At 40.9% G+C, this 26,792-nt stretch overlaps 1 protein-coding gene across 8 annotated transcripts in view; it reads left to right on the top strand.

Annotated features, from left to right (window-relative positions):
• Window positions 1-26,792, top strand: part of ATF1 (activating transcription factor 1) — a 62,165-nt gene that overhangs the window by 25,619 nt on the left and 9,754 nt on the right. For 6 of the 8 annotated variants that reach the window (XR_007135807.1, XM_047786607.1, XM_047786608.1 and 3 more), the window contains 5 exons: window positions 10,650-10,769; window positions 13,352-13,452; window positions 21,796-21,926; window positions 25,850-26,032; window positions 26,118-26,277. Coding sequence is in view for 7 of the 8 variants with exons in the window: in XM_047786607.1 (XP_047642563.1) it covers window positions 10,650-10,769; window positions 13,352-13,452; window positions 21,796-21,926; window positions 25,850-26,032; window positions 26,118-26,277 (695 nt within the window). In the remaining variant the exon portion in view is untranslated. The remainder of the gene's footprint in view (window positions 1-10,649; window positions 10,770-13,351; window positions 13,453-21,795; window positions 21,927-25,849; window positions 26,033-26,117; window positions 26,278-26,792) is intronic. The other 2 variants (XM_047786611.1, XM_047786612.1) reach the window with 1 other exon arrangement.

Here is a 26,792-nt window from a genome sequence, read left to right on the forward strand (position 1 = left end):
TATGCCCAGCAGTGGGATTGCTGGGTCATATGGTAGTTCTACATTTAGTTTTCTGAGGTACCTCCATACTATTTTCCATAGTGGCTGTACCAGTTTACATTCCCACCAACAGTGAAGGAGGGTAGTCTTTTCTCCACACCCTCTCCATTTGTGATTTATTGACTTATTAATGATGGCCATACTGACTGGTGTGAGGTGGTACTTCATTGTAGTTTTGATTTGCATTTCTCTGATAATCAGTGATGTTGAGCTTTTTTTTTTTTTTGGCTTTTTGGCTTTTTGCCTTTTCTAGGGCCACTCCTGCAGCATATGGAGTTTCCCAGGCTAGGGGTTGAATCGGAGCTGTAGCCGCCAGCCTACACCGGAGCCACAGCAACTTGGGAGCCGAGCTGTGTCTTCGACCTACACCACAGCTCATGGCAATGCCAGATCCTTAACCCACTGAGCAAGGCCAGGGATCGAACCCGCAACCTCAGGTCCTAGTCGGATTCGTTAACCACTGAGCAACGACGGGAACTCCATGTTGAGCATTTTTTCATGTACCTGTTGGCCATCTGTATATCTTCTTTGGAGAAACGTCTATTTGGGCCTTACGCCTGTTTTTTGTTTTTTTGGGTTTTTTTTTTGTCTTTTTGCCATTTCTTGGGCCGCTCCCTCGGCATATGGAAGTTCCCAGGCTAGGGGTCTAATCAGAGCTGAAGCCGCTGGCCTACACCAGGGCCACAGCAACGCAGGATCCGAGCCGCGTCTGCAACCTACACCACAGCTCACGGCAACGCCGGATCGTTAACCCACTGAGCAAGGGCAGGGCTCGAACCGCAACCTCATGGTTCCTAGTCGGATTTGTTAACCACTGCGCCATGACGGGAACTCCCACACCTGTTTTTTAATTAGGTTGTTGGCTTTTTTGTTGTTGAATTGTGTAAGTTATTTGTATATTTTAGAGATTAAGCCCTTGTCAGTTGCATCATTTGAAACTATTTTCTCCCATTCCATAGGTTGTCTTTTTTTTTTTTTTTTTTTTTTAATGGTTTCCCTTGCTGTGCAGAAGCTTGTAAGTTTGATTAGGTCTCATTTGTTTATTTTTGTTTTTATTTCTATTGCCTTGGGAGACTGACCTAAGAAAACATTTGTTATGGTTAATGTCAGAGAATGTTTTGCCTATATTCTCCTCTAGGAGTTTTATGGTGTCTTGTCTTATGTTTAAGTCTTTAAACCATTTCAAGTTTATTTTTGTGCATGGCATGAGGATGTGTTCTAGTTTTACTGATTTACATGCAGCTGTCCAGTTTTCCCAGTATCACTTGCTAAAGAGACTGTATTTTTCCCATTTTACATTCTTGCCTCTGTTGAAGGCATAGGCATTGATCATAGATGTCTGGGTTTATTTCTGGGTTCTCTATTTTTTTTTTTTTTTTGGTTTTTAGGGTCACACCCATGGTGGCATATGGAGGTTCCCAGGCGAGGGGTCCAATTGGAGCTACAGCTGCCGGCCTACACCACAGCCACAGCAACATAGGATCTGAGCCATGTCTATGACCTACACCACGGCTCATGGCAACACCAGATCCTTAACCCACTGAGCAAGGCCGGGGATCAAACCCACAACTTTTAATGGTTCCTAAGTTGGATTTGTTTCCATTGTGCCATTGGGAACTCCTGGGCTCTCTATTCTGTTCCATTGGTCTGTGTGTCTGTTTTTGTACCAGTACCACAATGTCTTGATTACTGTAGCTCTGTAATATCTGAAGTCCGGGAGAGTTATGTCTTCGGTTTTTTATTTTCCTCAGGATTGATTTGGCAATTTTGGATTTTTTATGTTTCCATATAAGTTTTTAGATTGTTCTAGTTGTGAAAAATGTCTTGGGTAATTTGATGGGCTTGTACTGAATCTGTAGATTGCTTTGGGTAGTATGGCCATTTTAACAATATTAATTCTTCTAATCTAGGAGCATGGAATATCTTTCCATTTCTTTGAATCCTCTTAATTTCCTTAATTAATGTTTTATGGTTCTCAGCATATAAGTCTTTCACCTCCTTGTTCAGGTTTATTTTAGGTATTTAATTTTTTAGGGGTGAGATTTTATTTTTTTATTATTATTATTATTATTTGTCTTTTTGCCTTTTCTAGGGTCGCTCCTGCGGCATATGGAGGTTCCCAGGCTAGGGGTCCTATTGGAGCTGTAGCCGCAGACCTATGTCACAGCCATAGCAACACGGGAACCGAGCTACATCTGCAACCCACACCACAGCTCACGGCAACGCCGGATCCTTAACCCACTGAGCAAGGCCAGGGATCGAACCTGCAACCTCATGGTTCCCAGTTAGATTCGTTAACCACTGAGCCACAATGGGAACTCCAGGAGTGTGATTTTAAAAGTTATTTTATTTTTATGTTTTCTAATATTTCATTGTTAATATACAGAAATGCAACTGAGTGTTAAGCTTGTATCCTGCTACTTTGCTGATTGGGTAGTTTTTATTTGGAGTCCTTAGAGTTTTCTATATATAATATCATGCCATCTGCATATAGTGACATTTTTACCTCTTTTCTAATTTGGATACCTTTTTTTCTTTTAAATTTAAATCTGATCGTTGTGGCTAGGACTTCTAATACGATGAGGATGTTGAATAGAAGTAGTGTGTGTGGGCATCTTTGTCTTGTTCCAGATTTTAGCAGGAAAGCTATTAGCTTTTCTCTGTTGAGTATTCTATTGGCTGTGGGTTTGTCATAAACAGCTTTTATTATGTTAAGATATGTTCACTCTATACCCACTTTGGTAAAAGTTTTTATCATGAAAGGATGCTGGGTTTTATCAAATGCTTTTTCTGTATCCATTGATTAATCATGTGGTTTTTGACTTTTCTTTTTTGTTGAAGTGGTATGTTGCATTGTTGATTTGTGATGTTGAACCATCCTTGTGAACTTTTGATGAAGCCCACTTGGTCACTGTGTATGACCTTTTTTGTGTGTTGTTGGATTCTGTTTGCTAGATTTTTTTTTTTCCTTCACTTTTTAGGGTTGCACCTGTGGCATATGGATGTTTCCTGGCTAGGGACTGAATCGGAGCTGCAGCTGCTGGCCTACAGCAATGCCAGATCTGAGCCACATCTGTGACCTACACCATAGCTAACAGCAACACCTGATCTTTAACTTACTGAGTGAGGCCAGGGATTGAACACTCTTAGTCAAGTTCATTACCACTGAGCCACAATGGGAATTCTCTGTTTGCTGAAGTTTTCTTGAGAATTTTTGCGTCTATGTTTATCAAAGATATTGGCTTGTAATTTTCTTTTTTGGTAGTATCTTTGTCTGGTTTTGGTATTAGGGTGATGGCGGCTTCATAGAATGTTTTTGGGAATGTTCCTTCTTCAGTCTTTTGGACAGGTTTAAGGAGGATTGGTGTAAGTTGTTTGTGTGTTTGGTAGAATTGCCTGGTCCTTGGCTTTTGTTTGTAGGAGTTTTTTAAACTGCATATTCAATTTCATCTCTAGTGATTGGTCTGTTCAAATGATGTATTTCTTCTTGAGTCAGTTTTGGAGGGCTGAATGTTTCTAGAAAGTTGTCCATTTCCAGATTTCATTTTTTGAGGAACCTCTATACTGTTCTCCTTAGTGGTTGCACCAGCTTACATTTCCACCAGCAGTGCGTGAGTGTTCCCCTGTCCTCACATCCTCACTAACACATTATTTGTTGTCAAAAATTTGATGACAGCCATTCTGACAAATGTGAGCTGGTATCTCATTGTGGTTTTGATTTGCATTTCTTCAAAGATTAATGATGTTGAGTATCTTTTCACGTGTCCATTGGCCATCTGTATGTCCTTTTTGGGACAACGTCTATTCTGGTGTTCTGCCCACTTAAAATTTTGAATTGTTTGGATTTTTTGGTATTGAGTTATATAGGTTCTTTCTTTATTTTGGATATTAATTCCTTAATGGATATATCATTTGCAAATATCTTCTCCCAATTCATTAGGTTGCCTTTTTGTCTTGATGGTGTTTTTCACTGTGCAAAAGCATTTACATTTGATGTAGTATCATTTGTTTATTTTTCTATGTATAGTATCATGTCATCTGCAAACACTTTTCTTTCTTTTCCAATTTGGATTCCTTTTCTTTACTTTTTTTTCTCTAGTTGCCATGGCTAGGACTTCCAAAACTAAGTTGAATAAAAGTGAGAGTGGATCCTTGTCTTGTTCCTCATCTTAGTGGAAATTCTTTCAGCTTTTCAGCATTGAGAATGATGTTAGCTGTAGGTTTGTCATATATGGCCTATTTTTTATTTTATTTTATTTATTATTTATTATTATTTTATTTTTTTGTCTTTTTTGCCATTTCTTGGGCCACTCCCGTGGCATGTGGAGGTTCCCAGGCTAGGGGTCCAATCAGAGCTGTAGCCGCTGGCCTACGCCAGAGCCACATCAATGCAGGATCCGAGCCGCGTCTGCAACCTACACCACAGCTCACGGCAACGCCAGATCCTTAACCCACTGGGCAAGGGCAGGGATCGAACCCACAACCTCATGGTTCCTAGTCAGATTCATTAACCACTGAGTCACCACAGGAACTCCTGGCCTATTTTTTATATTGAGGTAAGTGCCCTCTGTGCTCACTTTCTGGAGGTGGGTTTTTTTTGCTTTTTAGGGCTGCACTGCCCTAAACCAAAAAAAAAAAAAAAAAATTTCCCAGGCTAGGGGTCGAATTGGAGCTGCAGCTGCTGGCCAATGCCACAGCCACAGCAACTCCAGACCGGAGCCACATCTGTGACCTACCTATGCTGCAGCTTGTGGCAACTTCAGATCCTTAACCCACTGAGTGAGGCCAGGGATTGAACCCACATGCTCATGGATACTAGTCTGGTTCTAAGCCAACTGAGCCATAGCAGGAATTCTGTGGATGTTGGATTTTGTCAAAAGCTTTTTCTACCTCTCTTGAGATGATCGTATGTTATTTGTCAGTTTCTTCACGTGGTGTATTACACTGATTAATTTGTGGATATTGAAGAATCCTTGCATCCCTGGGATAAATCTCACTTGATCATGGTGTATGATACTTTTAATGTATTGTTGGATTTGGTTTGCTGGTATTTTGTTGAGTTTTACATCTATGTCTATCAGTGATATTGGGCTATAATTTGGGCGGGGGGCATCTTTGGTTTTGCCATGAGGCGGGTAATGGCCTCTTAGAATGAGTTTGGGAGTATTGGTTCCTCTGAAAAATATTGGAACAGTTTCAGAAGGATGTTAGTGCTTCTGTAAATGTTTGATAGTATACACCTGTGAAGGCATCTAGTCCTGGACTTTTTTTGGTCTCTCAGCAGTATATGGAGTTCCAGGGCAGGGGATCAGATCCGGGCTGCAGCTGTGGCAGAACTGGATCCTTAACTCACTCTGCTGGGCTTGGATCAATCTTGCATCCCAGCACTCCAGAGATGCCACTGATCTCGTTGTGCCACAGTGGGAACTCCTGGTCCTTCACTTTTGTTTGCTAGAAATTTTAAAATCAGTTTGAATTTCAATACTTGTGATTGGTATGTTCATATTGTCTGTTTTTTCATGGTTCACTATTGGAAGACTGTACCTTTCTAATAACTTGTCCATTTCTTCTAAGTTGTCCATTTTATCGGCATATAGATGCTGTAGTAGTTTCTTATGATCCTTTGTATTTCTGTGATGTCCACTGTAGCTTCTCCTTTTTCATTTAAAAATGTTTTGTTTTTTTTTTTTGCCTTTTCTAGGGCCACTCCAGTGGCATATGGAGGTTCCCAGGCTAGGGGTCTAATCAGAGCTGTAGCCGCTGGCCTACACCAGAGCCACAACAACGTGGGATCCGAGCCGCATCTGTAATCTATACCACAGCTCACAGCAACACTGAATCGCTAACCCACTGAGCAAGGCCAGGGATTGAACCCGCCACCTCATGGTTGCTAGTTGGATTTGTTAACCACTGCGCCACGACAGGAACTCTTCCTTTTTCATTTCTGATTTTATTGATTTGAGCCCTCTCACTTTTCTTCTTGATGCGTCTGGCTAAGGGTTTATTAATTTTGTTGAGGCATAAATTAGGAGTCTGGGATTAAAACATACACATTACTCTTTATAAAATAGATAACCAACAAGTACCTACTGTATAGCACAAGGAACTATTTATTGTCCTGTAATAACCTATATGGGGTTTGACCCAGATTCCTATGGAGACTTTGCTTTGCCCTGGGACCCAGTGCACGTGAAAGTCTGTGTGCGCCTTTTAAGAAAGGGGTCTCCATTTCCCCCAGTCCCGTGGAGCTCCTGCACACAAGCCCCACTGGCCTTCAATGCCAGGTGCTCCAGGGGCTCTTTCTCCCAGTGCCAGATCCCCCCACGTGGGAGTTTGATGCGGGGCTCAGAACTCTCACTCCTATAGGTGAGTCTCTGTGACCAGTTAGTTTCCAGTCTGTGGGCTTCCCACCCGGGAGATAGGGTTTGCTTATATCACGTAATCGCCCTTCCTACCTCTTGATGTGGCCTCCTCTTTGTCTTCTGGAGTAGGATATCTTTTTGAAGGTTTCTGGTCCATTTGGTTGAAGATTGCTCAGCCTTTAGTTGTGAATTTTGTTGTTTTTAGGAGAGAAGTTGAGCTCCAGTCTTTCTATTCTGCCATCTTAATCCCACCCTCTGTAATAACCTATATGGGGAAAAAAATCTGAAAAAGAATGAATATATGTATATGTATACTTGAATCACTTTGCTGTACACCTGAAACAACATTGTATAACAGCTGTGCTCCAGTAAGGGTAAAAATTATAAAAATTCTATTTACAAAGGAGGAAACTGGTCCTGGGAGGTTAAGTAATTTGTTCAGCATCACAGTGCAAATGATTGCCTTCAGCTGAAAATCAGCCAAAGCCTGCCTGACTCCAAAGTCTGTGTGCCTTTCTGGAGTTAGAAGATTCAAACTCTGATAAATAGAGGTCTCTTTCCCATGCCACTTGATTAACTCCTACCCTCCCTCATCCACGTGTTTACCGACCTGGGATCTGCTAATTAGGGAGCTAAGGAGTATGCTAATTTTTGCCCAGTCACTTGCATATTTTTAGTTTTCTGAGGAACCTCCATACTGTCCTCCATAGTGGTTGCATCAATTTACATTCCCACCGACAATGTAGGAGGGTTCCCTTCTCTCTGTACCCCCTCCAGCATTCATTATTTGTACATTTATCAATGGTGGCCATTCTGACCAGCGTGAGGTGGTACCTCATTGTGGTTTTGATTTGCATTTCTCTAATAATTAGTGAAGTTGAGCATCTTTTCATGTGCCTACTGGTCATTGTCTTCTCTGGAGAAATGTCTCTTTAGGTCTTTGGCCTAGTTTTCAATTGGGTTGTTTTTGTCATTGTTGAGTTTATGAGTTGTTTGAATATTTTGGAGATTAAGCCCTGTTGATTGCATTGTTTGCAACTATTTTCTCCCATTCTGTAGGTGGTCTTGTCTTTTTTTTTTTTTAATGGTTTCCTTTGCCATTCAAAAGCTTGTAATTTTGATTAGGTCCCATTCATTTATTTTTGTTTTTATCCCTATTGCCCTAGGAGCCTGACCTAATAGAACACTGGTACAATTCACGTCAGAGAATGTTTGCCTTATCTTCTCTTCTAGGAGTTTTATGGTGTCATTCATGTCTTATGTTTAAGTCTTTGAGCTGTTTCGAGTTTATTTTTGTGCATGGTGTGAGGGTGGTCACTTGTATAAGAGTGAGCTCAACCACCCTGTGGAGTGAGAGGAAATCTAGAGAGCCTTGATCCCGCAGCTACCAATTTAATCAGAGCAGCTCCAAAAAAATTCCTTTTCTACATTTAGCATCTCCTAAGAGGTAGTTCTGAGGAGTAACTAGCAGGTTACTAGCAGGTTCTACAGCTGTAACATCTAGAAATGGATTGTTTACTAGCTGGTTCTACAGCTGTAATATCTAGAAATGCTCTGTTCAGTATGGTAGCCACAAGTGGATATTTTGATTTTAATGTGAATTACTTACAGTTAAATGAAATTTAAAAACCAGTCCCTCACTCATACAAGCCACATTTCATTTTTTGCTTTTCTTTTCTTTCTCCCCCCCCCCCCCCCCCCTTTTTAGGGTTGCATCTGTGGCATATGGAAGTTCCCAGGCTAGAGGTTCATTTGGAGCTATGGCTATCAGCCTACACCACAGCAACACAGCATCCAAGCCGTGTCTGTGACCTGCACCACAGCTCACAGCAATGCCAAATCCTTAACCCACTGAGTGAGGCGAGGGATTGAACTCGCAGCTTCGTGGTTCCTAGTTGGATTTGTTTCCGCTGTACCACAGCGGGAAATCTACATTTCAAGTATCTGATGTGACTACCATATTGGACAGTGCAGATCTAGAAGATTTCTGTCACTGCAGAAAGCTCTGTTAGCGATGAAAAGTAGCAGGTGGAGGCCATCATCTTTGTCTCAACCTTGGGTTAAAATTGGAGGTGGCAGCAGCTCCTTTTCATTTTTTGAGAAAGATCTCAGGATTTAGATTGTTATGTTTGAGTGGCAGTGGGAGGAACCAGGCTTTGGGACCCTGAATAACGAGCATTTTTGTGAGGTTAGAACAGTGACCTTAAGGGGAAGTAACAGCTATTAGCTAAAACAAAATCTGGTGCTGTTTTTCCCTTTCTACTTGCCAGATGCACAGTCTGCATAAAATCACAAGGATTGCCAGAAACTCTGGAGGAATGATTGCTTTTATCCTTTTAGAAATGTAAATTAACCCCATCACACGCTCTCTTCATTAGTTGAGTGATTGCTTTAGTTAGGGTCTGAAGAGTAAGTGGACGTCTGAGTGTAAGGGTAACTCTGCAGCTAGACTCTTAGGATGTATGAATTCTGTTTATTTCTACTCAGTGATTTCTGTATCCCCATATCGGGATACTGTTAAAGAGAAACAGAGCCAGACCCTTACTTGTTAATGGCAGCAAGACAGATTTCATTCAGACTAATGCAGTATGGAAGCTCAACTCTGCTGAAACGAAAGGTTGGTCCCTTTTTAAACGCTGGGGTGTGCTCCAGGCAAAGTCCTGCGGATGGTAGGTGGAGAGGTTGGTCGGTGTGATTAAGCCGCCTGTGTTTGTTAATTGGTGCTTAGCAAAGTTAGGCCACCATGGAGACTAGGAGACAAGGCTCTATCCTTCCTGATGATCACATTTCAGAGGGATGACTCCCAGGTCCTTGAGAAAGACGTTTCTGGGTTCTAGAAGATTTGTATCTCAGAGGTCAGAGAAAGGATTTACGGTTGCAAGTTTTCTAAAGTAAATGCTCTAAGAAAAGTGAAGTCAGAGGCCTATATGGTTTTGGGTTTTGGGTAGTAGAACAATTATTTTGGCAACATTGAGCTTTCTGGGGCAGGCATTTTAAGGAGACTGGGTCATCCGAGAGCTGACGGAAGCTGTGCTAGAGTTTGGTCATGTCTCTTGGTGTGTGGGAGGGAGGTTGGATAGAGTTGTTTGTGCTGAGAGTTTGCAGTGCTCAGAACCTGGGTAGCATTTTATATACAATTAGACTGACATTTAGTCCTATCTTGGGAACGGGATTAATCCTTCAATGAGAAGGAATAAGGCATTGTTTTGGAAACCTGATCCAAACAAAAAAAAAGAGGAGAGCAGTCAAAAAGTTGATTTTTCAGGACTCAAGCAGCTTTAGATTTTATTTTGTGATTTTAATGGTATGAACCAGGGTAGTCTAGAAGAAGTAGATCTGAAAATATCTGAGGAAGCTTCTTGGAAGAGGAAGACTGGAGCTGAGTCTTGAAGGATTTGGGGGTGGGCTTTTCTTAGTTTAGTATTTTATTGTGGTATTTCCATGAAACCCTATCTGATCTCCACAGCAATCATTTCAAGCAAATGATAAATTATAACTTATTTTTCTTTAAAAATACTGATAGCTCACTTTTGACTCTTGATTTCTTGGTTTTCAACAAGATCTCTTCAGAATAACATGTTCTAAAGACCCATCTTAGGGGGTTTTTTTGGGGGGTTTTTTTGTTTTTTTTTGTTTTTTTTGGTCTTTTTAGGGCTGCACCCACGGCATAATGAGGTTCCCAGGCTAGGGGTCTAATTGGAGCTGTAGCCGCTGGCCTATGCCAGAGCCACAGCCACAGCCACGCTGGATCCAAGCCGCATCTTCGACCTACACCACAGCTCATGGCAACACCAGATCCTTAACCCACTGAGCAAGGCCAGGGATCGAACCCACAACCTCATGGTTCCTAGTCAGATTCGTTTCCACTGCACTACGACGGGAACTCCGACCCATCATGTTTTTACATCATTATTTCTTCTGCCCAAAATGCCTTCCAACCCTATCCCTCATACACACCTTCAAGGAATTGTACATCCTTCAAGACTCAGCTGAAGCAGCCCCCTTTCTTTGTTCCCACAGTACAGTACTACTTTTCTGCTTATATTGTAGCTCTTACTGTTTGTTGTAGTTTGTACTCTCCACCCCCTAGTGCAGTCTCTTGCCCATAGAAGATACCTAATGTGTGATTGATAGATGTGGTTAAGTATAATAAGCTCTGAAATGCATTTTCCAGTACTAAGAACTCAGCTATCTTACGTGCACTGGTATAATATGTATTATGTTAATTGAATTTTTATTTGTTCTTAGATGTCATTAAGAGGATCTGCGCCAGTGACAATTGTACCTCTTCCTGGAGAGCAAGTACAGGTTCAGGGGGTCATCCAGACAGCTCAGTCTTCTGTAATTCACCCACCACACGTGCAAACGGTACAGAAATCAAAGACTTAGTGGTTGAGAGAGGGGGTTTTGAACCCTGAGTCTTTGGACACACTGAAATTGCTGTGTTATAATATGATAAGCCAAGCTAATAAAGTTGTCTTAGAAATTAGACTATAGAACAAATGAGGCAAATAGAAAAGTTTTAGAACTTCTAGTTTCATGTACATATTACCCAATGAAAATAGAAGGTAATTTTGGAGGAAGTTATTGCTTAGAATTAAAGGAAATGAAAGATTTACTGAAGGGAAAAGGACTTTTTTATCCCAGTGGTATCCTTCATGAAAAAGAGAATTCTGAAGAAAGGGTGTTGACTTGAGCATCTTAGCAAAGTAATAAAGTACCTACTTTATGCTTTATTGTGGTCAAATAAAGGAGTTCGTTCTTAGTAAAGTTCTTATTTATATCTTTCTTCATATTAACACCTGACAACAAGTAGGAAGGAAAGAGCCATCTTGCATTCCCTCTTTCTACTCTTCCTATTTTACCTTCTGACTTCTGTGAGTCTTAGAATGCCATGGTCATCTGAGAAGCAGCTATCCTGGAAGAAAGCTGTATAACTCATTTTTTCCTCTTGAATGTATAGTGTCCGGTAGTGTTGTCAGCTCTAGAATTGCATCTTTTGTTTTTTTTTGTTTTTTGTTTTCCTATGCCTGGGGCATGTGGAAGTTCCTGGGCCAGGGACTGAACCCATGCCACAGCAGCAACCTGAGCTGCTGCAGTGACAACGCTAGATCCTTACCCTGCTGTGCCACCAGGGAACTCCCCTAGAGCTGCATCTGTTTTTTGTTGTTGTTGTTTTCCTATTTGAAAGGTGACTGCTGCATGGATTTTTGAGTCTTTATATGAAGATATTACTCTTATTTGCTAGTGCTGTCAAAGAGAAACACTTGATCTTAGTTATAAATAATCTCTTAGTTTTAGAAATTATTTTCTTGAGTTCATTGGGAGGCTTTGGAGTAAATTTAGGGACAAATGGTGAAAACAACTCAAGATTTAGAATAGAAATGGTATATCTGTGATGCTTGAGGAAACATGAAAGTGACAGATCTTCCTTAATTATTACTTTATTATTTGTTACTGTAATATTTCTTACTTATTGCAGATTGTAACCAGTTTTTTGTTTTTTTTTTCCCTATCAAAAGATAAAGATTTAAGGAGTTCCTTGGTGGCTTAGCTGGTTAAGGATCCAGTGTTGTCACTATTGTGGCTCAGGTCATTTCTGTGGCATGGGTTTGAGCCTTGGCCTGGGAACTTTCCAAGTGCAGCCAAAAAAATATTAAAAAGTAGTCGTACACTAGAACTTGTTTTTGAAGGACATTACAGAATGTAAAACAAGCTTCTCTAGAGATTTTAAGATTTGAAGTCTAAATAGTTTTAGGGGAAAGCTTTCTGTAGATAGTAAGTAATGTAGAGAATTTATATGTGTCCTTCCTAGAAGCCAGTTTTGTTTATTTTATTAAAATGAAGATGAAGTCAGGTGTCACAATGCAACTTTGGGCAAAAGTTGGGAAATTTAATACATTTTAAAAATTGAAAAAACTTGTTTCCTCAATTGTATGATATTGTTATCATATCAATATAACACTTGCATATAACACTTGCATATGGTTATTGTGTCAACTAGTTTTAAAAGGCTTATTATTAATAACAATTAACATTTAATATGTGCTTGCCATATGCCATGCACTACGTGCTTTACACATACTAACTCATTTAACTGTGAAGTGAGATCAGGCTAATTATTACAGATTTTTCATTTGCCCATGTTTGTACTTGCCTCTTCCAGTGAGCTCCACTTTGCTGAATTGAATGGTTGTTCTGAGTCCTTGTTTTACTTCACCTGTTGGCAGCATTTGACAGGGTCGATCATTTTTTCTCACTGTCTTTGCTACTTTTCTTTTCAAGGACACCTTGCTTATTGGGTATTCCTTCTGCCTCACTGGTGGCTTGTTCTTGTCTCATTTGCTGGTTTTTCTCCTTCTTCCCAACCTCTCAACACTAGAGTATTCCTATATTTTGTCCTATATTTTTCCCCTTACTGAGCTCATTCAGTCTTACGGCTTTAAGGACTATCTAAAGAGCTGTGACTTCCAATTTATATGTCTAGCCCAAACCTCTTCCCTGGCTCATAGGCTTGTATATTCAGCAGTCTCCTCAATGTAATTATCTCATAATTAGATATTGGTTGGGTATCTAATAGCATTTCAGAGTTAGCAGGTCCAAAATCCAAATCAGATGGCCCTTAATGATAAAAACAAAACAAAACTAAGTAGTGTGCATCAGTATAGAGACTGATCTTCACAATTCTAGTGAAGTAGTATTGCTTTATTTTGGGGACAGACTTCCTTCTTAGTTCTGAGCTGGCTGTGTTTTATATGTTCCTTTACTTAGCTGGTCTCCTGAAGTAAACTTTCTCCTTTCCCTTTTCTTTCCTTTAGTCCTTAGATTTAATGACATATGAATTTGGGGGGGGCCAGAAGACAGATCATTTTTTTCTCAAAGTAAAAATTCAATTGAATTCTTTTTTTACCTGTTTTGTTCATCATAGTAAAACCAGTTCTATTCTTCAGGTGTCCTCTTTATCAGAAAGTGAGGAGTCTCAGGACTCATCTGACAGCATAGGCTCCTCACAGAAAACCCACGGAATCCTAGCACGGCGCCCATCTTACAGGTAAGTCCTCACATCAGACTCTGCATGCATTACAGTATCAAATGAGTTTGAACGGTGCTGTGCAAAGCAGATTCTATAAGGAAGGAGCATGTGTTTGTACAGGAAGGGAAGCATGGAAAGTATTAAGAAAGAGATTCAAGCCACATTATGAAGGGCCCAAGTTGCTATGCTGAAGAAGAATTTAGTTACCTTCTGGCAAGGTGTTAGATTTCCATATTTACTTGTAGATGGTTAACTTTAATAGTAACATGAAAGAAGGACTGTAGATTTTAAGGATTGAACTACTTTGTGTTTCCTTTCCTAGCTTTGGGCCTCTGTCTCTCCCTTGTGTCTGTGACCCTGTGCTGAAACACACTCTTCTAGATTCTGCACACGCTTTAGGCCTCATATCCTCCTGGAAGCCTTCTCTGTTTACTTTCTCTTCAGCTTTGCAAGACCAGTTTAGGTCTTTCTTCTGCGGCATCCATTTACTGACCTGTTATAGTACTTACCCTGTTAGAATCCAGTTTTTTTAAGAGCATGGCCTGTGCTTTATCATTTTTTGTGATCCCAGGGCCTAGCAAAAGTAACTGTATGAGAGCAGATGTTCAGTATTTACTTGTTGAATGAATGGAGAGCTGGAAGTACAACTAACAGAAAGCTTTTGAAATAATCTGGGTGATTTCATATAGGCAGTGGGTTATCTTTGGCATGGGTTGATTTGAGACATTTTTGTGTTTGAAATGACCAGACCTGGTGACTTGATAGTAGGAGGAAAGGGAGACAGAAAATTGATAATGTTATCTTTGAAACACATAAACAAGCACAGTAAGATTTTAGATGTATAGAGACTTTTTGTATAGGGTATAGTATTCCTGCCAGATGGAGTAAGTAGGAAAGTCTTCATAAAAGATGCGATTTGGTTCATCACCAATCTGATAAATTTTGTGAGCTAGGAGCAGGGAGGGGTTTTGTAAGTTAGGAAAAGAGCTCTTAGGCTGAGAGGACAGCGTAATAAAAGATAGATTGTATGATATGAAAGAGGTTGGCCTATTCTGGGGATTGGGATCCTTAAGGTACAGGGAGGAAGAGGAAGTTTAGTAAGAAAAGGTAAGCAGGAGTCAGATTACCTATTGAATAAACAGTTAATGAACAAGACAAAATTTTGACAGTGAATTGCTGGGGGAGCTGAAAAGTAAGCCCCCTAAAATGAGCTCAACTCTGAAACTATAAAAGGCTGAAAGAAGTAATTCATTATTTTTAGCAAGTAGCAGCAGATACAATAAACAGAATTAAATCCGTGAACAACTTTAGATAATAAAATTGCCAGGGACTTTAAGTATAATCATAAATTTATTAAAGACATAAGGAATCAAAACCCTAATGTTAGGATAAAAGATTGGTGAACTTAAAAAAAAATAACCGAGCCAAACTTCTAGAAGTGAGAAATATAATTGCTGTAAGTCTATTGAGGGATTTTAAAATAACTTTTGTAGCAGAATAGCTATAACTGGAAAGAGATTGGGGAACTGGAAGATGGAACTCTGAGTAAATTACCTAGAATGGAGCACAGAAAGATTAATAAGAGACACAGAAGATAGAATTAGAAGGTCTAAGACAAGAGTTTCTCAGCCTTAGAAAACAAGGTCCCAAACAAGATAAATTAATACAAACCTACATCTAGATATATTTTATGAAGCAAAATTGGAGAACACCAAAGATAAGATCTTAAAAGCCTCTGAAGAGAAAAGACAGATTACCTAGAGTAGAATGACTGTTATGCTGACAACAGATTTTGGTAGTACTACCAAAGGTAGTATTTGAAGACAGTGAATTAAAGACTTGGAAACAACCAGTATGTCCATTGACTGATGAAGGGATAAAAAAGATGTGGTGTGTATATACCCACACGCAGTGGAATACTACTCAGCCATAAAAAAAGAACAAAATAATGCCGCTTACAGCAGCATGGATGGACCTAGATATTATCATACTAAGCAAAGTAAGTCAGAAAGAGACAAATACCATATGATTATCACTTATACATGAAAGCTAAAATATACAAATGAACTTATTTATGAAATGAATAGACTCACAGATATAGAAAACAAACTTACGGTTATCAAAGGGGAGAAGGGGTCAGGAGTTTGGGATTAGCAGATATAAACTACTATATATAAAATAGGTATACAAGGACCTACTGTATAGCACAGGGAACTATATTCAATGTCCTGTAATAAACCACAATGGAAAAGAATAGGAAAAAGAATATGTCCAACTTAATCACTTTGCTGTACACCAGAAACTAATACAACATTGTAAATCAACTGCACTTCAATTTTAAAAAATGAAGGAAAAAAAAAAGGAGTTCTCATTGTGGCTTAGAGGGTTAAAGACCCAACGTTGTCTCCGTGAGGATGTGGGTTTGATCCCTGGCCTCACTCAGTGGGTTAAGGATCCAGTGTTGCCACAAGCTGTGGCATAGGTTGAAGATGTGGCTCGGATCTGATGTTGCTGTGAGTGTGGCCATTAAAAAGAAAAAAAAGGGGAGTTCCCGTCGTGGCGCAGTGGTTAACGAATCCGACTAGGAACCATGAGGTTGCGGGTTCGGTCCCTGCCCTTGCTCAGTGGGTTAACGATCCGGCGTTGCCGTGAGCTGTGGTGTAGGTTGCAGACGCGGCTCGGATCCCGCGTTGCTGTGGCTCTGGCGTAGGCCGGAGGCTACAGCTCCGATTGGACCCCTAGCCTGGGAACCTTCATATGCCACGGGAGCGGCCCAAGAAATAGCAAAAAGACAAAAAAAAAAAAAGGAAAAAGACAATGGGCTAAAATTTTTACATTAATTTAAGTTTACCATAGACTTTTTAGAAAAGAACTAATGACTAATTTGGGTAGTTTAAAAACAAAATGGAAAAAGAAATACCAAGCAGAATATTTAGGATAATATGGTGTATTGGAGTCCACATTGATTATCTCTGCACTTACCTTAGACTGTTAGACGTATCACCAAAAGAATATAGATTAAAAAGTTTAATTTCCAAATAGTGCGGCTCTTGCAGCATGAAACAGTTAACTCTTGGATAAAATGCTTGTTTAATGAATTGTACATTTATAGAAAATAGAAATGTCTTATCACTCTCTTCAAAAAATATAAAACCATGTAGATACAAATTGAGCTGAAACCAGAATGGGAAGCAGAAGCAGGCATGAAAACCAAGGTACAACACATTGCTTTAGGTCTATTGCAGTAAGGAACTATGAACCTGAATTTTTTTATTAAGCTGGGATCCCTACAGGAAGCTATAACATCTTAACCAAGTTAAGCTTTCTGAATTACCAAATACAAATTCACAATCAGAAATCATCAAGCATACAAGGAAATAAATCACCGTAAGTGAGAATCAGTAGAAACAATATGTAATCAATTCAATAAATGCAGAAAAAGTATTTTATTAAAATTCAGCATCCACTCAAATTTTTAGCAAATAGTAAAAATGGGCTTTCTTAGCATACATAGACTTTGAGAACTGAACTATACATAGGGCAAATCATAGCTCCAATTCCAAACTGGACCACTGCACAGTTCACACATAGACCAAATCTGAACAGCAGTGCAGTCTTTGATGTTGGAACCACAAACCACAGAAGCCTGGCTAATTTGTAGCTAGGTGGCAACCACATAACCTGCTAAAATAAGAATATCAAAAATTCTCCTCAGGGAGTTCCCATTAGTGGCTCAGTGGTTAACAAATCCGACTAGGAACCATGAGGTTGCGGGTTCGATCCCTGGCCTCGCTCAGTGGGTTAACGATCCAGCGTTGCTGTGAGCTGTGGTGTAGGTTGCAGATGCGGCTCGGATCCTGCGTTGCTGTGGCTCTGGTGTAGGCCCGATTAGACCCCTAGCCTGGGAACCTCCATATGCCGTGGGTGCAGCCCTAGAAAAGGCAAAAAAAAAAAAAAAATTCTCCTCAGGATTTAAAGAAGAGTCTAATATATTGAAAATGTCCAAAATTACTTCACATACAAAGAACTTGGAAGAATCTCAACTTTAAGGGAAAAGACTATGAGCAAATGTCATCCCCTGGGTGACCTGGATATTGGAATTATATGACAAAGTCTTTAAAGGAATTATTACTGAAATGTTCTAACTAACAAGTAAGGGTGAATTCCCTTGAAATGAATGGAAAGTTAAGAACTCTCAACAGAAATAAAGAAGTTATAATGAGAACCAAATAGAAATTTTAGGGCTGAAAAATACAGTAATAGATAAAAAACCTCACCAGAAGGATTTGGTAGAACAAAGATAGGGGAAGTTCCCTTTGTGGCTCATTGGTAACGAGCCCAACAAGTATCCACAAGGATGCAGGTTTGATCACTGACCTCGCTCATTGGGTTAAGGATCTGGCCAGAGTTGCCATGAGCTGTGGTATAGGTTGCAGACTCGGCTCAGATCCCGAGTTGCTGTGGCTTTGGCATAGGCCAGCAGCTGTAGCTCCGACTGACCTCTAGCCTGGGAACCTCCAATCCACAAGTGCAGCCCTAAAAAACAAACAAACAAACAAAAAAAAGAACAGTGATAAGTTAGTCAACTTCCAATATAGTTCAGTGGAGATTATCCAATCTGAAGAACAGAAATTGGAAAAATTAATTCTGAGGGGCTTTCGAGACAATACCAAAAAATCTTAACATATGTGACATTCAAGTCATAGGTTGAGAAACTATGTTGCAGAAAAAAAACACTTGAAGAAATAATGGCTGAAATGTCCCCAAATTTGGTGAAACCTACAGATTCAAGCTCAGCCAAGCTTAAGCAGGATAAACATGAAGACATCTCTGCCCAGAAATATAATCCAGCTGCTGAAAACTAAAGACAAAAATCTCATGAGCAGCCGGAGTACTTATAAGAGAATGATGTGAATTATTACAGATTTCTCCCCAAAACTATGGAGGCTAGAGGGAGTTCCTGTTGTGGCTCAGTGGAAACGAATCTGACTATCATCCATGAGGATGCAGGTTCGATCCCTGGCCTTGTCCAGTGGGTTATTAAGGATCCATTGTTTCAGTGAGCTGTGGTGTAAGTCACAGACATGGCACGATCTAGCGTTGCTGTGGCTGTGGCGTAGGCTGGCAACTACAGCTCCAATTGGACCCTTAGCCTGGGAGCCTCCATGTGCTGTGGGTGTGGCCCTAAAAATCGAACAAACAAACTATGGCAGCTAGAAGGAAACTAAAATAGCAGTTTTTTTATTTTTTATTTTTTATTTTTAGCCCATAGCTATATTTAATGGTGAAAGACTGAAAGTTTTCCCTCCTAAGATCAGGCACAAGACAAGGCTGTGGATGCCTGCTCTCACTACTTCTACCTAGTTTACTCAGGCAGTTAGGCAAGAAAATGAAGTAAAAGGTATCCATATTGGAAAGGAAGAAAAACATTTTGCAGATGATAATGATCTCATATATAGAAGATCCCGAAGAATCCACCTGTGGATCATGTCATTTATTCTGAGGTAGGGAGCCACTAGAGATAAGTGACTTGACTGACATTTTAAAAAGATGACTGGTTGTCGTGTGGATTATGGACTGTTGCAAAGGAAGGGTAGGCTAAAGGAGGATCAGTTAGAGGCTGTTGTGACTGTCCGGTGAAGGGGTGGTGGTAGTGGACTGGGGTGCAGCAGTGGAGGTGATGAGGGTGGGTAAGATTCTGGATATATGGTTAAGATAGAGACAGTGAGGTCTACTTATGAACTGGATAAGGGTTGTGAGAATGAGAGGATGACTCCAAAATTTTTGGAGAAATAGTTGACAGTGAGTAAGACTGCCAGGGATGGAAGGATATTTGATGTTACATTTGGGTGTATTAAGTTAGAGGTGCCTGTTGAACGGAAGTATTCAATACACAATTGGATATAGGAGTTTGGAGTTGAGGAGAGCAGCTGAGGCATATCATTTGAGGGATCATCAGTATACACAAGGCATTCAAACCCATGGGACAGATGAGCTCATCAGGAAGAAATAGATGAAGAGAAGTCCAGAAGACTGCTCTCTAAGGTTCTCCAAGGTTGAGTCAGGAAGGAGGATGAGAAAGAATACCAGACAATGGTAAATAATATCTCTAAATGCTGTGTAGTAAAAATAAACTTAGATATAGGAATGAAAAACAATTTAGATAATGGTACTCTTCGAGGGAGGAAAAGAGTAGGGAAAAGAATTGGTGGTGACATTTTGGTGTATCTGTACTTAATTCCTATTAGAAATAAGATAACCAGGAGTTCCCATCGTGGCGCAGTGGTTAACGAATCCGACTAGGAACCATGAGGTTGTGGGTTCGGTCCCTGCCCTTGCTCAGTGGGTTAACGATCCGGCGTTGCCGTGAGCTGTGGTGTAGGTTGCAGACGCGGCTCGGATCCTGCGTTGCTGTGGCTCTGGCGTAGGCCGGTGGCTACAGCTCCGATTCAACCCCTAGCCTGGGAACCTCCATATGCCGTGGGAGCGGCCCAAGAAATAGCAACAACAACAATAACAACAACAACAACAAAAGACAAAAAAAAAAAAAAAGAAATGATAACCTGTATCAAATATTAGCATCTCTTGGTTCTTGGTATATGGTAATAGGTGTTTTATTGTCTGTACTTCTCTTTATTCCCAAAATGTTTCATAACTTAAAATTGAAGAAGAAATGGGCACAGCATTCCAGTCTCAGGCGAGGCTGGCTGCATAAGACCATGCAGGGAGCTTGTTAAATGGATTCTGGAGCTCTGTCCTGACCCACTCACTCAACCTGTAGGGGTTTCAGATGGGAATCTGGGTTCAGTAAACCTCTCCAGATGATTCTGGTATGTTAGCCGGTTTACACTAATTCTACAGATGGCTGCCACCTCCCTTGTTTTCTGTGTGCAACTTCTGAGGTGCGTTCTACACTTGAATTAGCGATGGCTGGGAAGACTATCCAGAGTAAGGCGACCACGCTGAAGAATGATCTTCAACATGTATTAGAAGAACAGCTGAAGGATCTAAAATTTTTTGGCTTCAATAAAGAAGGCCTGTGGCAGTTATCAAACACTGCAAAAATTTTTTCGGACATGGATATAGAATTAGGGTTAGGTTTAACTTTCTCTAGCTCTCTAGTGGAATGAGATTTGAGTCTAAATAAGGAAGAGCTCTAACCATCAAATAATTGCATACTTTGCTTTTGGAAGCTGTGGATGCCTTCTTCCTGGAAGTTAAGACTGTTAGGAATGTTAGGGGATTCCTGCATGGGCTGGAAGGCTAGGATAGAGAACATGAAAGATCCCTTTTAATGCTAAAGGATTTTTTCCCTTTGTGATTCTTTTTTGTTGTTTTCACACAGTTATTCCAGGTTTTCTACAGTAAACATTGAAGTGTTTTTGTTTTTGTTTTTGTTTTGCCATCAAATTCTTACATAAACTTTTTTTTTTCTTTTTTACCCCCAGAAACATATAATGCTCCCTCCATCCCCAAATGTGTTTTGAAAAACCTTTCTTTTCAGCAAGGAATCTTTTTCTTTTTCTTTTTTTTTTTTGGTCTTTTTGCTATTTCTTGGGCCGCTCCCACGGCATATGGAGGTTCCCAGGCTAGGGGTCTAATCGGAGCTGTAGCCACCAGCCTACGCCAGAGCCACAGCAACGTAGGATCCGAGCCGCGTCTGCAATCCACACCACAGCTCACGGCAACGCCAGATCGTTCACCCACTGAGCAAGGGCAGGGACCGAACCCGCAACCTCATGGTTCCTAGTCGGATTCGTTAACCACTGCGCCACGACGGGAACTCCGGAATCTTTTTCTATCCCTTTATTCTTGCCGTGACCTCCTTTTTACCAAGTCTGAGGGATACCTGTGGAATCAAACTTACTTCTTACTAAAATAAGCAGTTTTACTTATCACTGATACAGCATTTTTATAGTAGTATTTCTAATCTCCCTTTTCTTTCTGAGAACTGTGAATTTCTCTTCCAACTATAGATTTGGAGGTTGGAAAAGTAAATCTGATCTTTTAAAATGAAGGTCACTGACACTGTTTAGAAAATGAATAGTACACCTTGTTAATTAATGAAATACCTCACAATGGAGCCATCTCTTCTGTAGGGGAAAGAAACATTTTATACCTCTGCAAGGGCCTTGTGTATTGAAAGGCACTCTGGATGGGTATTTGTCTCTTCATAAACTAAAATATAACCAGCCTGTTAAAGTCTAAGTTTGTGCTTAAAACAGTACATGCTAAACAAAGACTTCCTTGACAAAACAGATTACTGTACTTTTAAATTGAGCTTGAAAAAGGTTTAGCAGTTTCTTTTTGTAAAGCTGTCCACATTACCAGCATTAATAATAAGAGTCCTATTTTTCACAGAAAAATTTTGAAAGACCTATCTTCTGAAGATACACGGGGCAGAAAAGGAGACGGAGAAAACCCTGGAGTTTCTGCTGTCACTTCTATGTCTGTTCCAACTCCGATTTATCAGACTAGCTCCGGACAGTACAGTATGTATAGGAATAAATTTACTGCATGATAGACATATAAAAGTTGACCTTTCCATGTAAAGAAGTGGTGTGTAGACTATCATACTTCAATAGTGGTGATTATTAAAGGATAACATTTTGAGCCAGAAATAATGCAAAGTTCTCCTTCAGCATTACCTCAGTCCTTGAAACAACTTCGTGAGGTGGGCAGTTACCAATTTACAAGGGAACTGAGGTTTAGGGAGAGAATGGTACACAGCTTATAAATGGCATACTTATTTAGGGGTATAGGTCTATGAGTTGTTCGGTTGTTTTTTTTTTTTTTTTCCTTCTTTTCAGGGCCGCACCTGCAGCATATGGAGGTTCCCAGGCTAGGGGTCCAATCGGAGCTGTTGCCGCCGGCCTACGCCACAGCCACAGCAACTCGGGATCTGAGTCATGTCTGCGACCTACACCACAACTCACTATACCACAGCTCACGGCAACGCCGGTTTCTTAACCCACTGAGCAAGGCCAGGGATCGAACCTACAACCTCATGGTTCCTAGTCAGATTCGTTTCCACTGCACCACGACGGGAACCCCTAAGTCTATGAGTTTTGACAAATGCATGGACTCATCTACCTACCCCCACAATCAAGACGAAATTCCATCACCCCAAGAAATTCACTTGTGCTGTCCACTTAAAGATCATCTCCCTCCACTCGTACCCCCTGTGCTCCAGGTCTCATTGGCTCTTGCCACAAAATCCATGTCCCATCTAACTACCTCTCACCATCTCCAACTGGCATCTCCACCACCCTGCTTTACACGGTCATCTGAATTGTCACAGTAGGCATCTGATGGGCTATCTTGCTGCTGTTCCAGGACGCCAAAGCAATTTATTTAAAATGTCAATCAGATAACATACCACTCTCATTCTAAATCTTCCAACAACTTTGTCACATTTAGAATAAGTCCTATTACATTCAAGATTTGGCTTTGCCTACGACTCTTATCATATCTCCTGTCGCTTGATGGCACTCTGACCTCATGGACTTTGCTGCTGTTCGTTAGACACATGAAGCTTGTTTCTGTCTCAGAATCATCGGGAGGTGTCATCCCTTCTATCTGCACGTTCGTCACCCCGATCCTCTAATGGCTGACATCCTCACTCCTGCTTAAGTGCTGCCTCTTGAGAGAAAGCACTCTTTTTAAAATACACTACTCCACCCTTTAGTCTACTTTCTCATGTACTTAAAAAAAATTTTTTTTTATGGCCACACCTGCAGCATATGGAAGTTCTCAGGCTAGGGACTGAATCCGAGCTGCAGCAGCCACGTGTACTGCAGCTATGGCAATGTTGGCTCTTTTAAGCCACTGCACTGGGCTGGGAATCAAACTCACACCTCTGTAGCCACCTGAGCCGCTGCAGTCAGAGTCTTAACCCAGTGCACCACAGTGGTAACTCTTCTTATTTACTTTTTTAATTACATGTAAGTTCTACAAAAAATATATTAGTTTAATTATATAATATATATAATTATAGATTAGCTTATTTATGACCTGTTCTCAAGGAATGTAAATTCCTTGAGGGAGAGAACTTTGCCTTGTTCACAGCTATAACCTTGCCATATAGGGCCTGGCACACAGTAGGCTTTCAGTAATGTGTGTTACGAATACATAACTTTAAGACTATAGAGAGAGGAGTTCCCTGGTGGCTCAGAGGGTTAAGGACCTGATATTGTCATTGTTTTGGCTCAGGCTGCTGCTGTGGTGTGGATTCCATACCTGGCTTGGGAACTTCCACATGCTGTAAGTTGTGGATGAAGCAGAGTAAAAAAGAAAGAAAGAAATATGTATAGAATATCTCTGTAATACTTAAGAAACTGGGAATGGTGGTTACAAGGAAGGAAACTTAAGAGCAGAATCAGAGGCAGCTGGGAGGTTCACTTTCATTTTAAACAAAACTGAACATTTTTTTAACCATATACATGTATTGCTGTTTAAAAAATTTTTTAAGGCAGCATATTAATAAAAGTTATGATAAATAGTAAATGGTTTATTATTCTAAAACCATTAAAAATTAGACTTAGGAAAACTACATAGAAACTTAGGCTAATATTTCATATGTTACAATTGAAGTAAATACCTCAGAAGTAGTACTTAAGGCAGCATGAGCCAGTAGATCTTCCTTGATGATGGAAATAAATGTTCTGTATTTGCATTGCCCAGTATAGTAGCTGCTAAACTATGTGTGGCTGCCGAGCACATGAAATGTGGCTTCTGAAACTAAGGAATTGAATTTTTAAATTATTTATTTGGGCCACACCTGCAGCACAAGGAAGTTCCCCAGCCAGGGATCAAATCCGAGCTGCTGCAGTGACATTGCTGGGTCCTTAACCCGCTGTGCCACAAGAGAACTCCCAATAGTAAAGTTTTTGTTTGTTTGTTTTTGGCTATGCCCACAGCATGCAGAAGTTCCTAGGCGAGGGAAGGAACCCGTGCCACAGCAGTGACCTGGGCTGCTGCAGTGACAGTGTTTCATCATGCTTTGTGGGCGTTTCATTTAAAGTTTGAGGGGGAAGTATTAATGTGTAGAATTCAGTGAAAAATGCTTATGGGGAGCTTAGTAGTGTGATCTCTATCATGGCTTTCTTTTCTTTTTTTTGGTTTTTTTAGGGCCACACCCAAGGCATATGCAAGTTCCCAGGTAGGGGTCCAGTCGGACCTGCAGCTGCTGGCCTATGCCACAGTTTCAGCAACATGGGATCTGAGCCATGTCTGCATCCTACACCACAGCTCAGGACAGCACCAGATCCCTGACCCACTGAGTAAGGCAGGGATCGAACCCACAACCTCATAGATACTAGTCAGATTCGTTTCCACTGTGCCACAATGGGAACTTCTGTCATGGCTTTCTGATGACTTTATTGGTGATTCTCACTAGAGGGTGACTGAATGATTACACTTCATACTTAACATTAAGTGTTTACAGTGTTCAGCACTGGAAAGTAGAGCTAAGAAAGAGTATGAACGGAGTTCCCGTCGTGGCGCAGTGGTTAACGAATCCGACTAGGAACCATGAGGTTGCGGGTTCGATCCCTGCCCTTGCTCAGTGGGTTAACGATCCGGCGTTGCTGTGAGCTGTGGTGTAGGTTGCAGATGCGGCTCAGATCCCGCGTTGCTATGGCTCTGGCATAGGCCGGTGGCTACAGCTCTGATTGGACCCCTAGCCTGGGAACCTCCATATGCCGCGGGAGCGGCCCAAGAAATCTTTTATCCTTTGTGAATTTTTTTCAATAGACACACTTATCTATTCAAAAGTATTTTAGGAGTTCCCATTGTGGCTTAGCTGGTCAAGAACCCAACTAGTATCCATGAGGATAGGGGTTTGATCCCTGTCCTCGATCAGTGCGTTAAGGATCCAGTGGTGCCACAAGCTGCGGCAGAGGTCGCAGATGCAGCAGATCTGGCATGGCTGTGCCTATGGTGTAGGCCTGCAGCTGCAGCTCTGATTCTGCCCCTGGCCTGGGAACTTCCATACGCCACAGGTGCAGTCCTAAAAAGAAAAAAAAAATTCAAACTGTGTTAACATATTCTTCTACTTATTCCTTTAAAAGTTTGTGATTGGTGGTGCTCTCTTCTCATGCCCCAGAACTGCTATGAGAGTATGAGCAGTTAGCGTGAAATGCTCCATTGAGCCCCACATGTGTTTTGACCTATCAGTTATATTGTATAGTGTGAGACTAGATTTAAGATTAGTGTATCTGATATATAAAATTTTATGGAGAAATGCCATATACTTCTTTTAAATAGAGCTCACCTCAAAGGAGTCAACAGTTATCCAAGTGGAATTGCATTTAAACCTACTTTAATAAATTGCATTTGTTTTTTTTTTCACCAATCCTTTGTAATTAATGTGTTATTTAGCCTTACATTAACTATATTCTTTCTCTGATTAAAGTTGCCATTGCCCCAAATGGAGCCTTACAGCTGGCCAGTCCAGGCACAGATGGAGTACAGGGACTCCAGACATTAACCATGACAAATTCAGGCAGTACTCAGCAAGGTACAACAATTCTCCAGTATGCACAGACCTCTGATGGACAGCAAATACTTGTGCCCAGCAACCAAGTGGTTGTACAAAGTAAGTATGCTTAAGTATCTACGGAAAGCCTCCCAGACTGCTTTCAAAGACACTTATGAATTAACTCATTCTTGTGACCCCACAGCTGCATCAGGAGATATGCAGACATATCAGATCCGTACCACGCCTTCATCTACTTCCCTACCACAGACCGTGGTGATGACATCTCCTGTGACCCTTACATCTCAGTCAACGAAGACAGATGACCCCCAATTGAAAAGAGAAATAAGGTTGATGAAAAACAGGTAGGTAGTAAAATTATACTGTCAGAATGGGTTATGTTTTAAAATTTCAAAACGTAACCAGATATTAACTGGTTAGAAATAAGGAGAGGGTTTACATCAGCTTTATTTTATTTATTTGTTTTTTTGTCTTCTTAGGGCTGCACCTGCGGCATTTGGAGATTCCCAAGCTAGGGGTCAAATCGGAGCTATAGCCACTGGCCTACGCCACAGCCACAGCAACGCCAGATGCAAGCCACGTCTGCAACCTACACCACAGATCATGGCAACACCAATCCTTAACCCACTGAGCAAGGCCAGGGACCGAACCCGCAACCTCATGGTTCCTAGTCGGATTCATTAACCACTGCGCCACGATGGGAACTCCGTCCTGCTTGGTTTTTGTTCCTCAGGATTGCTTTGGCAATTCTGGGTTTTCTGTGGTTCCATATAAACTTTTGGATTGTTTGTTTTAGTTCTGGCAGACACAGCTCGGATCCCGCATTGCTGTGGCTCTGGCGTAGGCCAGTGGCTACAGC

The sequence above is a fragment of the Phacochoerus africanus genome, chromosome 7 (assembly GCF_016906955.1).
Source record: "Phacochoerus africanus isolate WHEZ1 chromosome 7, ROS_Pafr_v1, whole genome shotgun sequence".
Classification (NCBI taxonomy): Eukaryota; Metazoa; Chordata; class Mammalia; order Artiodactyla; family Suidae; genus Phacochoerus; species Phacochoerus africanus.